Genomic DNA, 17,219 nt, shown 5'->3' with positions numbered 1-17,219 from the left:
AATGGTTTTCAAGCATTCTGCAGGATGAGCTGTGAGATACATTTTTCAATTTTCGTTCTGAAAAACAACACTATTCACGAATTTAACGATTGTGAGTGTTGTTTATGATATTTTGAATAGCCAAACTAAATAAAAATACTGAACTGTTTATTAAAAATTACAATTTTTAGAATTAGAATAACATCACATTCAATCAGAAGGTTCGCCACAAACTGAGTACAATTTAATACCAACATACCTACAAAAGTTTGAAAGTTTTACATTATTAATAAATTTTTTATTATAATAATAATTTAAGAACACTTGTAAAAAGTTATTTCTACGCAACTGTACATCAAAACAAAAATAATGTTAATAATGAATAATTATTAACTAACTGAATACCCTGGATCAATATTTTACCATAATTTACCATAATTTCCATAATAACTTTCAAATACATTGTAACTAAAAATTCTTATAGTTCAGTACTTACAGGTTTATAATTTCCACAAGGCAAACAATATAAATTATATTTGGCTTGAAGCATAATCGCTGGATTAATAAAGCTTTGTGTTTAAATCAATTTGCTTTTAATGACTTTACTATGCAAACTTTGATTAAAATAAAGTTCTTAATTTTACAATTTAAATTTAATTTTAATTAATTTCTCAATATTTAATAATAAAAGTATAGAATGTCTAATAATAATGTTCAAATCTAGCAGAATGGAATGATATTTTTTAAAAGCTTCGAGGAAATTGTACTGGTCGATCGAAGTTAAATTTTTACATAATTTTGTATATATACAAAATTGCTCTTTAATATCTACGAAAGAATATATTTTATGAGTGACGTGTATTGTGTTAAATATTCCTGAATAACAGTTCACACCGAGGTTCACACAAAACAAAATTGCGAGTATTAAATCAATAAACGTTAAGATAATAATAATTTTAAATTTTAATTTACACAAAACATGAAATTAAAAAAATAATTTTTAACTATTAAATTTAAAAGCAAACATTTGTCTAAAGTGGTAAGAAACGTTCCAAAACATCAAATAGAAAAATGTACTTAAAATAAAACAATTCTTTTTCAAGAACTGTCAAATTTATCTAGTGATGAAACATAATAGATTTTTTAAAACTTTGAAACATTTTTATATTAATTTAATTTTTTTTCAGTTTCTTGTAAGTTGATTTATATTTCGTAATATAACGGTTTTTTTTAAATTTAAGAAGAAAATATTTTAATTTATACAATTCAGAGAATTGCCAAGAATTAGAAATGTCAAAGTTGTAAAATGGAAACAATTCTCAAAAATTTTAGTAAAAAATCTTCAAGTGTAAATTTAAAATGAAAATTAATAAAAATTAGCATCTAAAAATTACATTAAAATACTATTTTAAAAAGAAAGTCTTAGAATTGTTTCATTCTAATTTTTTCAAATTCAATTATTTTCAACCACATAATTCCGAAAATTCAAATGCTTACAGAAAATAGTAACTTTTAAAAATTTGTATATTCATTCTTATCGCTTTAGAAAAAACAATCATGTTAAACATTTTTAATTAAAATTTTTTAAAAAATTATTTAATTTTTTTCAAATTATACGAAAATTATTTTAAAGAAATTTAACTAGTTCTTAGAATTGTTTTATTATAATTTTTTAAAATTTAATTATCTTGGAACAAAGTAAATTAAAATTTTCTAAAATTTACTTTAGACTTATTAAAATTTCGGAGAAATCATAATATGTTCATATTTATAGTTGAAATTCTTTAAAAATTTGATTAAATAATTGATTTAGAAATGAAGTTTAGTAAAAAAAAAAATTGTAGAAAATAATCGAATTTTAGAAGGGTTATGTTGTAATTTTTAGAAATTATTAAATTTCAAAAGGTTTTTAAACTAAAATTCTTTTAATGGAAAACAAATAAGATTTATTTTACAAAATTATTGAAATTTCGAATAATTGAAATTAGAAATCAGTGAAAGGTCAAGGGAAAAGAACTTTTGAAACAAAAAACATTTTAAATTAAAAATTTAATTAAAATTTTTTGAAAAAATAGTCAATGAATAAATAAATTTAAGTATATAGAACGGTAACTGATAAAATAATTTTATAAAATTACATTTTTATAAGCATTTAATATCGCTGAATACAAAAATAAGGTTAAAATTAGAAAATGCAAAATGGCAGATTAAATTACTGAAATTTCCCAAAATTGTCTAGTCTGAACAAAACTTGGTATTTTAATATTTTTGAGCTCTCTGAATTAAAATATGATAATTTGATTAAAAATTCAAAATGGCGGTTCAAATTTGGTTCAATCCACCATATTGGATCCGAAATTTTTAATCAAACCATCATATTTGAATTCATCGAACTCAAAAATATTAGAATTTCAAGTTTTGTTCAGAGCCAATCATTTTTAGAAAATTCAGACTGCCATATTGGATCTGCCATTTTTAATTTTCTAATTTCAACATTATTTTTGTGTTCGGCGATATTAAATGCGTATAAAGATGTACTTTTATGAAATTTCATTATAAAAATTATGAATTCATTATGAATTACTGGCCTAAATACTTAAATTTACCATTGTTTAAAAAAAAAATTAGGTTTTGACAAAGAAAATTACCAAATATATCGAAAATAGATTGGAATGTTCAATTGTGATTTTCGGCGAGCGAATATTTTTTTTAAACTATCAGCAGCTATTAAAAAACAAATTATTTCGACTAAAGTTAAATCAGCCTAAATATAAAATTTCCTTATTCTTAAAAAACATATATTAAAATAGAAATTATTTTTCCGCTAATAAATTATAACTGTAGTATATGACAGGTGGGTTTGTGTTTGAACGTTCTTAAGTGTTTTGCATATTTTTTGCATATTTCTATATCTCTTTTTTGTGTATTTTTTGTTTGTTTGCATTTTATTCTGTATTTCTGTTTTATTTATTTTATTCTTTATTTGGAATGATAGTTTTCGAATGTAGAGAGTTTTTTTCTCGGTAGATACGAGAAACCCACGAAACATGACTACGATTATGGATCTTCGACCAGTAGCCGATACTCCGATCGCCACTACAAATCCTCGACAGCGTAAGTATCAGTAAAATAATCTTCCCGTTCAGTTGATATTGTTTGGTGAAAGTTTTACTATTGTCAGAATATAAACACACACACACACACAGACACAGACATATGCACATAGATTGTTATTTTAAAGCACACGTACAGGCCGGAAACTCGGTCAACCGTTGTATTTTACTGTGAATATTACGACTAGGGAGGGCTAGTAGTTATTACCCCTATGGAGATTTTGTAGCCTTTGCCATTGTCTTTATTCTCTCTGAAACATAATACAAAATCTTCTATCTTATACCGTATGACTCTTCTCCTCAGCGCTGTCTAATGCAAAAAGCATCTGTCACGGAGTTTTATGTTTCGGCTTTTTACTGTCTAATTAAATTTCACAATTTATTTTTCTACTTATTATTCTTCTTGAAGCTTTCGCAGATTCTACTCTTAAATATAAAAGCTATACATTTTCAAAGTTTTATTCTCTTCAGGCTGCGTTCATATACCATGTGGACAGTTTTTGGGGGGAGGGGGTGTTAATCAAAAGAGGCGCATGATTATTCCCCAAATATCATTTAACCGAACTGTCATTTTAACGAATTGCATTTATTCGAACTGTTATTTTAACGAAATGTCACTTTTGCGAATTGACATTTTTACGAATTGTCACTTTTGTGAATCGCTATTTTTACGAATTGACACATTTGCGAATAGTCATTTTTGCGAAATATCATTTTTACGAATTGTCATTTTTACGAATCGTTATTGTTCCGAAACGTCATTTTTTCGAATTGTCATTTTTACGAATTGGCCCTTTTACGAAAAGTCATTTTTGCGAATTGTCACTTTTGCGAAAAGTCATTTTTTCGAATTGTGATTTTTACGAATTGTCATTTTTGTGAATCGACATTTTTACGAATTGTCACTTTTGCGAAAAGTCATTTTTGCGAAATATCATTTTTACGAATTGTCATTTATGCGAACTGTCATTATTTCGAATTGTAATTTTTACGAAATGTAACTGTTGCAACAGTGACATTTCGTAAAAATGACAATTCGAAAAAATGGCAGTTCGCAAAAATGACAATTCGAAAAAATGACTTTTCGCAAAAGTGACAATTCGTAAAAATGTCAATTCGCAAAAATGATATTTCGTAAAAATGACAATTCGAAAAAATGACATTTCGGAACAATAACTATTCGTAAAAATGACAATTCGTAAAAATGATATTTCGCAAAAATGACTATTCGCAAAAGTGACAATTCGTAAAAATGGCGATTCGCAAAAGTGACATTTCGTTAAAATAACAGTTCGGATAAATGCAATTCGGTAAAATGACATTTGGAGAATAATCATGCGCCTTCTCTTATATCTTATTTATCCTACCCTCTTAATTTGAATCACTTAAAAATCATGGTTTTAACTGACAATCAGTGACTGCCTCGTTGCTTCTGAATTAGTTTTAAAAATAACTAATTTTAAGTGAAAAAATAAATGATTTTCAGTACAAAAATAACTGTAAAATTAGTTAAACTGAACTAATTGAATCTGTCAAAAAAAAAAAAAAATTTACTGAAACATCAGTTATTTTTAACTAATTTTCAGTTAAAATATTACTATTTGAATTAGTGACTATCTTTTTGCTTCTAAATCAATTATTTTTAACTGATTCAAATTTAAAGAATACATTTAATTTTTGCACCACTGTTTTATTTAATTTTAAAAAGATTTGTTATCAAAAAAATGATTTTTAATAGTACCAGGCTTCAGATATTACATTTTCGACTATTTTCAAAAAATGCAACTTTTTTTTTACTTATTTTCAAAAATTGCGACTTTCTCGACTTCACTTCCAAATATTCTAACAAAATACCACATTTTTAATATAAAATGCAACTTATTTCAATTTTTATAGTGAAAAAAATAATTACAGACAAATCTTTAAAAATTATATTTTTGAATAATTTTTTTACGATAATAAAATTTGAAAAATGTAAGTATAACTTAAAAATTTTAGAATAATTGAAATTTGATTAAATTTTATTTGAAAATTATTTTTTTAAAGTATTTTATTAACATTTTTAAAAATCAACTTTTGAAGAATTTTTTGTTGCGAATTTTGCGAAAATAATTGAATTCTCAAAAATTTTAATTTACCATTCATTAAAATTTTTCAAGTGTAAAATTTAAAAATGAAAATTAACTTCAAAAAATTATACTAAAATACTTTTGAAAAATGTAATTCTTAGAATTTTTCATTCTAATTTTTTTTTAATTGCATTATTTTCAATATTTTCAATTACATATTTCTGAAAATTTAAATTTTCAAATTCAAATTGATTAGTTTTTTTTAAATTATACAAAAATTATTTTAAGAAATTCAATTATTTTCGAAAAATTATATTACAATATTGAAAAAAAAACTAATTCTTATAATTAAATTCTCGAAAAACTTTCAGAAAATTATTAAAAATAATTGATTTAGAGATGAAGTTTAGTTAATAATTGTAAAAAATAATTTAATTTTAAAAGGGTTATGTTGTAATTTTTAGAAATTATTAAATGTCAAAAGATTTTAAATCGAAATTTTTTGAATGGAAAAACAAATAATAAGTATTTAAATATTTATTTAACAAAATTATTTAAGTTTCAAATAAGTGAATTCAGAAATCAGTGAAAGGTCAGAGAAATGCAAAATAAAATTTTTGTGATAACACTGAATTAAATAAATGAGTTTTTTTTATTTTTTTTTTTATTAATCGACTAAAGATACTTTATTTGTGCCTTAAAATTGATCCGAGGCCAGTAATTCGAACTATTTACAGATCTACGTAAAGGCACTTCAAATTACATACAGTCAAAGAGCAGTAGAAACTAAAATAACATGGAAATTAATTTAAATTTAAATTAGGTGATAAATAAGAAGCGATTAGTCTTATTATATAAAAATAATTTGAATTCAAATAATCAGAGTTTACATTTTCCAAATGAAAAATTATTACAATTTTAAATTTATGCAATGAACAATCAATGAATTGACATATAATTTGTGCTTCATCACGGAGAGAATCGTAGGGAAAGATTTATTCTGAAATTTATGTATTTGTTCTAGATCAGTGAACATGAGAAAAGGTCAACAATAATTTTTTTTACTTTGCACAAAACTTTTCGAAACTTTACACAATTATTGCTGCAACTATAAAGAGGGATTAAAATTAATTTCAGAAAACTACAAATATTATTAAATTTGTAGTTTTTTTGAAATTAATCATAGTTATGATTAAGATAGAATTTAAAACAATATGACAAGGATTTTGAGATTTTTCGAAAAATTTCCATTTCATGGATACGTATTTTACCAATATGAATTATTTCACTTTTAGAAAACAATTAATTACCTCGACGTCTACGGCGCGGAAGTTCCTTTGTACAATTTTACAAGAGACAATGAGGCGGAGAATCAGGAGAACGATCCATTTATTAACAAGGGAAATTCCCTCTCCACCTAAATAAATCTTTTCTCCGAATAGACTCCAAATTTCTAGAAGTGACAAATCCTTGTCACTCGGATTTCCCGAAATCTCTCGATTGCTTCATAAAAATATGATTTTGTCCTCTTATTTTTTGAGTTCCTAAAAACCCTAAAAACTAATTTTAAGTTCGTAATTAGCGACCCCAAGAACATAACGATACCAAGTTTCATAAAAATCTATTCCCTTTTTTTGAAACACTTTTGGTCTAAACAGTTCAAACCTCTTCGACGGCCAAATGGTTAAAGTTTCCTGTAAGCTTACATGTTACTTGGGTCCATAATGATCTCTGGTACAATGGCATGTTGGGCACCTCCACAATTCCTCTTCTCCTGACTTGCTTACATATAGAGATAGTGACCTCATTTTATAACCAAAACAATAATATTTAAATTTTAAATAGATCTGAAATTTTTAACTTTTTCTCATATCCATCGTTCTGGAAGAAATTCAGAAATTTTTCCGGAATAAATTTTTTCCCTGCCGAACATGCTACTCTGTAAACAACTTTTCAAAGTAGAGAAAAATAGAAAATGTGGTCAACTTTTCTTTCACATTTCTTTACAAGCAAATGCTGCGGATCAATTTTTGCTTATTCGTTGCACACGTTAAACTTTCCCTCGTTAGCAGTCGCCTTATTAGTTTTTATCTCATTTAGCACACAATGTACTTATCACATTATTATTATCGGTTTCAATGCTTTTTCCATCTTCTGCATTACATTATATAAATCTTTTTATATTTAAATAAAAATAAAACTTTTGAATGCCCTACAGGGCTCGAACTAGGTCCTTAAATTTGTTTAAAGTCCGTAAAAGTCAGTTTTTTTTAAAAAAAAAAGGTTCGTAAAGTCCGTAATTTCATTGAAAAAGTAAGAAAAGTTCGTAAATTTAATGATATAGTTTGGAAAACTTTTAAGAAGTTACAAATAATTGCAAGAATTCAATTATTTTCAAAAGTAATCAAATTCTTTGCAAAATTTCAATTATTTTTAATACAACTTTAATAACATTTCATGCAAGAATTCAATTTTTTTTAAAAAATTCTTAATAACATTTTTCGAAAGAATAAAATTATTTTTTAAAATTATAATAAATCCTTCGAAACAATTTGATTGTTTTTATAAATATGAAAATTCATCGCAAGAATTAAATTATTTTTCATAAATAATAAAATTCTTCTCAGGAATTCAATTATTTTCCATACAATTATTAACGAATTCGATTGTATTCAATAAATTAAAGAAATTTCTCAAAAGAATTCAATTATTTTCTAAAAATTAAAAATTTAAATAAAATTCAAGAATTAAATGTTTAATTTCAATTATTAACCTTGAGAGGGCCGGGGTGGCCACTATAGTGGCCACCATTAATTTTCACTACTATTTTCATCGAATTGACTTTTTATTTAATTTTACTTAATAAAAAACTAGTAAAATTTTTAAAAATTTTCCGGCCCTCTAAAGGTTAAGAAAGAGGATTATTGTAAAAACTTGAAAGAAATTGTTCATAAAAAATTCAATTACTTTGAAAACTTTAAATTAAAATTATTAAAATTTAATAAAATTATTAATGAAACTTTATTATTTTAAAGAAACTCAAAGAAATTCTTCAAAAAAATTTAATTAAGATTAGGAAAAATTTTAATAAAATTCTTCCCAAATTCAATTATTTTCATAAATAATATAATTATTTGAAGAAATTCAATTATTATCAAATTTTTTTAAAAAATTCTTTGCAAGAATTCAATGAATTGCAAATTTTTCATAATTTTTTTTCGCAATAATTCAATTATTTTCATAAATAATATAAAAATTTTACAGAGATTCAATTATTTTCGTAAATATTAAAATTATTTTTATAAATTAAATTATTTTCATTAATAATAAAATTTTCACAGGAATTTAATTATTTTCATATAATTTTTCAAAAAAAAATAAATTATTTAAAATGATTTTTATAAAATTCTTCGCTAGAATTCAATTATTTAAAAAAAAATTAACAAAGTTCTTCGTAAGAATTCAATTATTTTTAAAAAGTTCAATAAAATTCTTTGCAAGAATTAAACTATTTTTAAAAAATTTTATAAAATTTTCGGCAAAAATTTCAATTATTTTCAAAAATTTTCTTGAATTCAATGATTTTCAATCTCTACTATTTTAATACAAATTTCCAAAAGAATTCAATTATTTAAAAAAATTTTAATGAAATTTGGCGCAAACATTTAATTATATTTATAAAATTTCAATAATTCAATTATTTCCATAAATAATAAAATTTTCGCAGGAATTTAATTATTTGCAAACACAATTTTCATAGAATTTTTCGAAAAAAATCAATTATTTAAAAAAAAAAAATAAAGTTCTTCGTAAGAATTCAATTATTTTTGAAAATTTTAGGAAAATTTGTTGGCGAGAATTCAATTATTCTCCTAAATAATAAAATTCTTCACAGGATTTCAATTTTTTTTAATACAATTTTAAGTAAATTTTTCGAAAAATGTAATTAATTTTAAAAAATTTATTAAAATTCTTGGAAATAAATAAATTAACAATTCTCAATTATTTTTAATAAGTTTTGTAAAAGTTCCTATAGAGAATTTTCAAATCCATTTATTTACACTTCAATTTTACAAAATTTTGACTATTCGTAAATTCTTCAATTAAATATTAAGAAAACAAAAACTTGAAATAATTTCAAAAAAAAAAATTCAATTAAACTTTTTCAAAATTAAATTATTTCTAAAATTCTCGGCAAAAATTTCAATTATTTTCAAAAATTTTTCTCAATTCAATGATTTTAATATCTAATATTTTAATAAAATTTTTCAAAAGAATTCAATTATTTTTAAAAAATGTTGATGAAGTCCTAAGTAAACATTAAATTATTTTCATAAATAATAAAAATTGTCCAGGAATTCGACTCTTTACAAATTGTTTATAAATTTCTTCGTAATAATTCAATTATTTTCATAAATAATAAAATTTTTTACACAATTTCAATTATTTTTAATTCAACTTTAATAGAATTTCTCGAAAAATGTAATTATTCCTAAAAAATTTATTACAATTTGTCAAAAGGATTCAATTTTATATAAGAATTTGTTGATAAAATTCTTTATGAGAATTCAATTTAATGTAACATTCAATTATTTAATAAGTTATTAATTTTTGTATTTAAATAATTGAATTCTAGTTGAATTTTTTAATAAATATTGATTTAAAAATGAATTTCAGTTAAAATTTTATAAATAATAATTGAATATTAAAAGCATAATAGCATTTTTTTATTATAATTTTTTTTTTAATATAATAATTTAAATATAATAATTTTATATAATAATTTTAATCGCTTTCTTCATGTTTTATAGTTATGAAAAATTGAATTTCTTGTTTTAAGTAAAATGTTCTCTTATTTGACTCGGACTGGTTATATTTTTGGTCCGTAAAGTCCGTAAAATTATTTTTAAATAATTTCACTGGTTCGAACCTTGATGCTCTATTTTCAAGTCAGTTAACTTTTTTTTCATAATCTTCAATAAATCGAAGCAATTTTTTTTATACTAAGATATATAATTTGGCACGACCTCTAACATTATAAAAATATATAGTATCAGATCTATAAAACTCGCCAAGAAGTTTCTTCTACAGTTATTCTGATAAAGGTAATGACAGAAATAGATTCTAGATAGCAAACAGTACTAATTCCTCAACATTAAAGATTTTATCTGCAATTTTATTATTATTATTATGAGGAAACGGATAGTACGTACTATTATCATAGGAATCACTTATCGTAAAATTGCGATAATCACTTTTTTTTATATTTTGATGTCCAAGATTATGAACTATAACATTTTTCAACCTTTTCTTATATTAATTCAGTTATTTGTATACTTGAAAGTATTTTTTTAATGAAACATTTTTAATTAGAGAATTAATGAAAATATTATATTTTTCAGCGATGATATGTATCAGTCTAGTGGAAGGTATGGATCTTACGATTATGAAGATGATTCAATACCTCACTCTTCTCACGATTATTACGAATCATCGGAATATCCAGGTAAGAAATTAGTTATTTTACACTTTAAATACGAAATTAGTTATAAATCATCATCATAACAATAATTTACATTTCATTCGAAAATATATTCCTTCAATCAAAATTCAATGAAAATTTTACGAAAAAATAATTAAAAAATAAAGTTTATAAAGTAAAAAAAAAAAGAAAATAAATTATTCAAAATGGAAAAAAGGCTGTTTTACAAAAGCACTGGTGTTAAATTATATCCTTGCTTTTGTAATCTATCAAAAAAATAAACTAAACTGGCTTGTCATTCGCGCATTAAATCTGATTACTTCTTTATAAATTAAAAAATTAGACAAAAATAACAAAATAAAATGTTGAAAAACAATTCTAAAACTGTTGAGAAACAAAATAAATAATTGAAAAACATCGAATTTTCTAAAAAAATTAAATTTCATCAAGTGAAGAAATTGAAATAACGTGTTTAATAATAATTTACTAAACTTTTCTAAAAAAAAACGCGCGTAAGACAAACCTAATATTGTTTGAAAATAATTTAAATCAAATATATAATAATAAAAATTGATCTCTGAAAAGTGTTAATATACCTATAATAAGGATGCTTGAAAATTACCGAAATGTAATATAAAGAAATATTGCTTGGGAAATTATTTCATTCAGATTCTTTACTATAGAATTTCTTAGCTTTTGTTGTTAATCATTTTCTTTTTAATTAGCTAAATTAACAAAAAATTGAATTTGAAATTAAGGCTTTGTACTCATCTACAAAAACCTACTATTTACTACTTTTTTTTAGATTCGTGATACTAAAACCATTTATTTCTACGTTTGACAATATGCATTACTTTCAATTCGTGAATAGTTGAAATAAAAAAATTTATTCTCAAAAATAACATTTTTAGAAATAATTCAAAAAATGTTGATACAATTCTTTCAAAACGATTCAATTATTTTCAATACCTTCTATTTTAATAAAAAATTTTCATAAAGAATTCAATCATTTAAAAAAATTTAAAAAAAAAATTATTTTCAAAAATAATAAATTTTTTACAAAAAGTCAATTATTTAACCCTTTTGTGCCCCCGGGAAACCTAGAGATTGGATTTTGTTGATACAATTGTTACTCAGGGGTTTCTCGGATAACTGATTACGAATCTGAAGTCAGTTTTTCAAAATTTTGAAAATTCAAATAATTGAGGATCCAATATGGCGGACATTTTTTTCAAAATTGCTCAAATTTGCATAAAATTCGTTGCAAAAATTCAATTATTTTCATAACAAATAAAACTCATCGTAGAATATCAATTATTTTTAAAACTTACAATTTCAAATAAATTTTTAAAAAATACAATTATTGAATTTTAGTTAAAATTTTAGATAATTTTTAATAATAATTGAATATTAAAAGCATTGTAGTATGGATTTTTAGAAAAAATTAAATTTTGAAAAAGTTGAATTGAATTTTTCTTTTGAAATTATTTCAAAAAATATTTTCTTAATATTTAATTGAAGAATTTCCGAATAGTCAAAATATCGTAAAATTGAATTGAAAATAAATGGATTTGAAAATTTTTTTGGAACTTTTGCAAAACTTATTAAAAATAATTAATAATTGTTAATTTATTTACTTCCAAGAATTTTAATTAATTTTTAAAATTAATTACATTTTTCGAAATATTTACTTAAAATTGTATTAAAAACAATTAAAATCCTATGAAGATTTTTATTATTTAGGAAAATAATTGTTAATTTATTTACTTCCAAGAATTTTAATACATTTTTTAAATTAATTACATTTTTCGAAAAGTTTACTTAAAATTGTATTAAAAACAATTGAAATCGTGTGAAGAATTTTATTATTTATGAAACTAATTGAATTTTTGCAAAGAATTTTATTACATTTTTTCAAATAATTAAAATCTTGTGAAGAATTTTATTATTTATGAATATAATTGAATTTTTACAACGAATTTTATTGAATTTCTTTTAAATGATTGAAATCTAGTGAAGAATTTTATTATTTATGAAAATAATTGAATTCTTGCAGCGAATTTTGTTAAATTTTTTTGAAAAATTTTATTATTTATGAAAATAATTTATTGAATTCTTGCAACGAATTTTTATTACATTTTTTTAAATAATTGAAATCCTGTAAAGAATTTTATTATTTACAAAAATAATTGAATTTTTGCAACGAATTTTATTACATTTTTTTTTTAAAAGAATTTAATTCTTTTGAGAAATTTTATTAGGTACATTAGTAGATTTCGAAAATATTTGAATTTCGTCGAAGAATTTAATTATTTGTGAAATGTAATTGAATTTTTGCAAAAAATGTTTCAAAATAATTATATTTTTCAAGGAATTCATTTAAAGTTATATTAAGAATAATTAAAATCCTATGAAAAGTTATATTATTTATGATAATAATTGAATTTGAAGTTGAAATTTTTTAAAATCCTAATTCGTATGGAGAAATAATAATGATTAAATTACAATAGGTAGGGTAGGGTGGGGCATTACTATTCTTGTTTGGATTTTTGAGTCTACAAAATTTATTTAAAAAAAAAAAAATAATGAGTAGAACCGTTTGAAAGCTTGACTTCTTAGCTACAATTTTGCCATGTATTATTTTGCTGTAGCTCAATTCTGTTGCGAACTACAGCGATTTTACGAAAAAAAATTTTTTTTGATGTCGAAGAAAACGAGGGGCGTAACTATTCTTTCAGCTATTACTGATATAATACTAAAAAATACAATAAATATTGTTTTTATTATCCAAATTAAATCAAATTTTTATCTGTAGTTATACAATATATTAAAAACTACTACCAACAGTAATAAAATTTATTATTGTATAAAATATATCAAGAAATAAGAAAACATAAAATATTAAAAAAAATTTTCTTATATGTCCATTTCTTCGTCGCTTAAGACACAATTGACGCAAGCCCAGTTTAACTCAATTCTTGAACATGTAACGTGTGCCTTTTCCAAACACGATACGCATGTTTGATAGGAAAGTCCTAAAGAAATGGATTTATTGCACACGCAGCACTTATCCTCCATACTCAAATCCAAATCACTCTCAGAAGATGAAGGTATTTTTTTTGAACGTCCACTTCCACGTGGTCGACCACGAGGTCGTCCCCGTCCAATTTCGCAGCTGATATTTGAACTGGGCCCAGCAATTGGGCTAATATTTCGCATACTTCCACGAGGTCGTCCACGAGGTCGTCCACTAGGTCGTCCTCGTCCAGTTCCACGATTTTGCGCCGTAATTTCCACTTCTTCGTTTAGAATTACTTCTACAATTTCAGGGTTGATATTTGAATTGCAGCCAGCAGTTGAATTTATATTTCGCCCACTTCCACGAGGTCGCCCACGAGGTCGCCCACAAGGTCGTCCACTAGGTCGTCCTCGTCCAGTTCCACGATTTTGCGCCGTAATTTCCACTTCTTCGTTTAGAATTACTTCTACAATTTCAGGGCTTATATTTGAATTGCAGCCAGCAGTTGAATTTATATTTCGCCCACTTCCACGAGGTCGCCCACGAGGTCGTCCTCGTCCAATTTCACGTTTTTTCGCTATAATTTCCGCTTCTTTTCTTCGAATTTCTCCCATAACTTCGGGGCTGGTTAATATTTGGGTTCTACCACGTCTGCGACCACGTGCAGTTTCTTTTCGAGCTGGTGCTTTCGGAAACGGCATGATGTTTTGAATAGTTTCGTCCAAATTTAGAGAGTCTAATTCGATTAAATTCGCTCCATCTATTTCTCTTTCTTGCAAATCGTCTTCAATATCACATTCTGCTGCAATGTCAGTCACATTTATTAGTGGTCGGTCAGTGACACTAGATGGTGCAAAATCGCTATCAAAGAAAATGTTTGAATTTGGCGGATAGATACCGGTGCAGCGAAACCCTTCTTCGATATTTGAATGTGTGAATGCTCGAATAAATGGTTCTTTTATAATTTCTGCTAAGTTGTGGATGGTAATGTTTGTAACATAGCGTCGCATCCAATCATCGCAAGCTACAGTAATGGCCTTTTTAAATGGTCCAAAAACACTGCGATCTAGTGGTTGCATCTTGTGCGTGCAATGTGGTGGAAATGACACTACATGAATCCCATTGTCGATGCAAAACTGCATCGCTTCGCTTGAAATGTGCGATTCGTGATTGTCGAACAATAACAGAGTTGGGTTCTGCGGAGATGAATGAGCAGTTTTCTGGAAATGATTCAAAAAATCGAGAAATGTGGATTTTGTCATCCATCCAGAACCATTTGCAGCTGAGCGAGAACCATTCGGTGCATTACGCAAAAATTCCGGCTTATTGCGAACACGTGGAAAAATGAAAAATGGCGGTGTCTTATTTCCCGTAGCTGATACTGCAACCGCAATTGTAATTGAAGTGCCACGTTCGCCTGATGTCATTTTGCTAACTTGTTTGGCGCCTCGCTGTGCCACAACACGACCAGGCTGATGAACTGTGGATAAGCCAGTCTCATCCATATTCCATATATTTCCAGGATCGAACCGCACCTCATCCATCACTTTATTTAAGTTGAGAAAAAATGAATCAACATTGTGTCGATTAAATGCCGATGCTCTAGCTAAGCTTGTGGATTGTGGTTTTCTAAGTGATAAATTAGGATGACGTTTCATGAAACTTTGCAACCAATCTTTGCCGGCCATCTTATTTATTTTCCAACTTTCTGGCATGAAGATGTTAAGTTTTTTGGCCAAATCGTATGCAAGCGAACGGACATTTCCAGTTGTCAGACCGTAAAATATTTCAGAAGACTTTAGTAAGTGAACCATTAATGCATTTTCTTGCTCATTTGTGAAAACCTTTAAAAAAAGGTCATTTGAAAATAAAATAATGAATCAGTTGTTGCCAAAATAAAAAGTAATAGAACGTTCATACTAACCTGTCTAAATTTATTTATTTCAACATTTTCTTTTTTCGCTGCAATACGCAGTGTTTCGTAGTTTAATTCAAAATTTTTCGACGCTTTATTTATACTCATTCCTTCCTTTATCTCAGACAATGCTTCTTGCAGAACTGGTGATAAAACTCTTGGTCGTTTGCTTACACAAGTTGGAATATTGATGCAATGAAAACGTAAAGTCCCATAGCATAAACCAAATTCTTTTGCTGTTTCTTTTATTGTTTTACCTTTTGATACTTCCTTAATTGCTTTTTCCAAATCTTCTTTGTTAATTGGAGGATTTTTTCTTTTCCAATGTCTTACCATTCTAACCTAAAAACAAACACACAAAAAACATACACTGTTTTGTAGTTTTCGCTGTCGTCAGTGAAAGAATAGTTACGCCCCACCGGACCATTTTTTGAAAAAACACTTGTAAAATTTTTGAACAATAGAATATCGAAAATCCATTATGATATTCGTGTTCAGCACTAAATTTGACTTTAGAAAACACTTACCCGAAATTTTTTCCCACCGTTTATCACTATTAACAATGGCAGACTAAATGAGTGAAAACAAGTAAGCGAGTGTGTCAAAATCACATTTGGGTACCTAACTCCTATGATAGATGGCGCCAGAAGCTCAAATTTGGCATACAATGTTTATTTCACATGACAAGTATACACTGTAAAAAAAACTTTAATCGGATGAATAGTTTTCTCTCCAGGACTAAAGAATAGTTACGCCCCGCGAATAGTAATGCCCCACCCTACCCTAAAATTACAGTAAATTTGTAATTTTTAAAAATTGTTAAATTTCAAAAAGGCTTTACATTGAAAGGATTAAAAATATTTTATTTCTTATGCAAAATAAATAGGTATTTAAATATTTGTTTAAAAATGATTATTCTATTTTTGAATGTAATTTAATTTAAAGTAAAAAATTATGAACAAATTTAGTCAAATTTAATTTTTCGATAGTTACATTTTTACTACTTTTTCAGTCTTAAAGCCACTTTTTGAAATTTTTTTTTTTTTACTTTTTTAAAATTAATTATTGAGTACGAAGCCTTTTTAATTGTAAATTAATTTCTTGGAATTTTTAATGTTTTTTTACTAGATCTGATTTATTCTTATTTAATTTAAAAACCTTGTGCTTTAATACATAATTAATTTTTGTTTTTGGTTTGATTTTTAAATTATGTTACAATCGTAATTGTTTGCTAAAAAGTTATAAATTTCATAAAAAAATTACTAGTTCTATAAAAATCCAACTTTCGGCATTTATTGTAAAGATAAATACGAATAGTATTCAAGGCAAAAAATTCTTTATATATTAATTTCAATAATGCACAAGCGTCCTATTTAATATAGATGTAATTTTTATTTTAAAACCTTTCTTCGGTATTGTCTTTAAATAAAAAATTATTAATAAAAATACCTCAATCCATGAAATTCGCAGAGGATTCTTCAAGCCGCGCTTGGAAAAGTTACAAGACTACAACAACATCAGGCTCGGCCTCGCGCTACCGCACAGCTCCGTATACACGACCCTCCAAGTAAACATTTCCTTTTGACAAAATTCAAAAATTTTTTGAAAATCCCTTAATAACTAATTTTTAACTGTTTCATGC

At 25.1% G+C, this 17,219-nt stretch overlaps 2 protein-coding genes across 4 annotated transcripts in view; one reads left to right on the top strand and one right to left on the bottom strand.

Annotated features, from left to right (window-relative positions):
• LOC122498647 (KH domain-containing, RNA-binding, signal transduction-associated protein 2-like) overlaps nucleotides 1-17,219 on the top strand; it is a 434,337-nt gene that overhangs the window by 404,083 nt on the left and 13,035 nt on the right. The window contains exons 6-8 of one of the 3 annotated variants that reach the window (XM_043606485.1): nucleotides 3,007-3,093; nucleotides 10,564-10,667; nucleotides 17,048-17,144. In XM_043606485.1, the coding sequence (XP_043462420.1) occupies nucleotides 3,007-3,093; nucleotides 10,564-10,667; nucleotides 17,048-17,144 (288 nt within the window). The remainder of the gene's footprint in view (nucleotides 1-3,006; nucleotides 3,094-10,563; nucleotides 10,668-17,047; nucleotides 17,145-17,219) is intronic. The other 2 variants (XR_006301248.1, XM_043606486.1) reach the window with 2 other exon arrangements.
• LOC122498642 lies at nucleotides 13,386-16,332 on the bottom strand. Its single transcript, XM_043606470.1, has 3 exons — nucleotides 16,105-16,332; nucleotides 15,587-15,919; nucleotides 13,386-15,506 (listed from the first exon to the last, which is right to left on the bottom strand). Exons 2-3 carry the CDS (start codon nucleotides 15,911-15,913, stop codon nucleotides 13,560-13,562), a joined length of 2,274 nt encoding a protein of 757 aa, XP_043462405.1. The 5' UTR covers nucleotides 15,914-15,919; nucleotides 16,105-16,332; the 3' UTR covers nucleotides 13,386-13,559.

This window comes from Leptopilina heterotoma, unplaced genomic scaffold, assembly GCF_015476425.1.
Source record: "Leptopilina heterotoma isolate Lh14 unplaced genomic scaffold, ASM1547642v1 Lhet_156, whole genome shotgun sequence".
NCBI classification, from domain to species: Eukaryota; Metazoa; Arthropoda; class Insecta; order Hymenoptera; family Figitidae; genus Leptopilina; species Leptopilina heterotoma.
The sequence above is the reverse complement of the archived record's forward strand: the minus strand, read 5'-3'. Positions and strand labels throughout refer to the sequence as shown.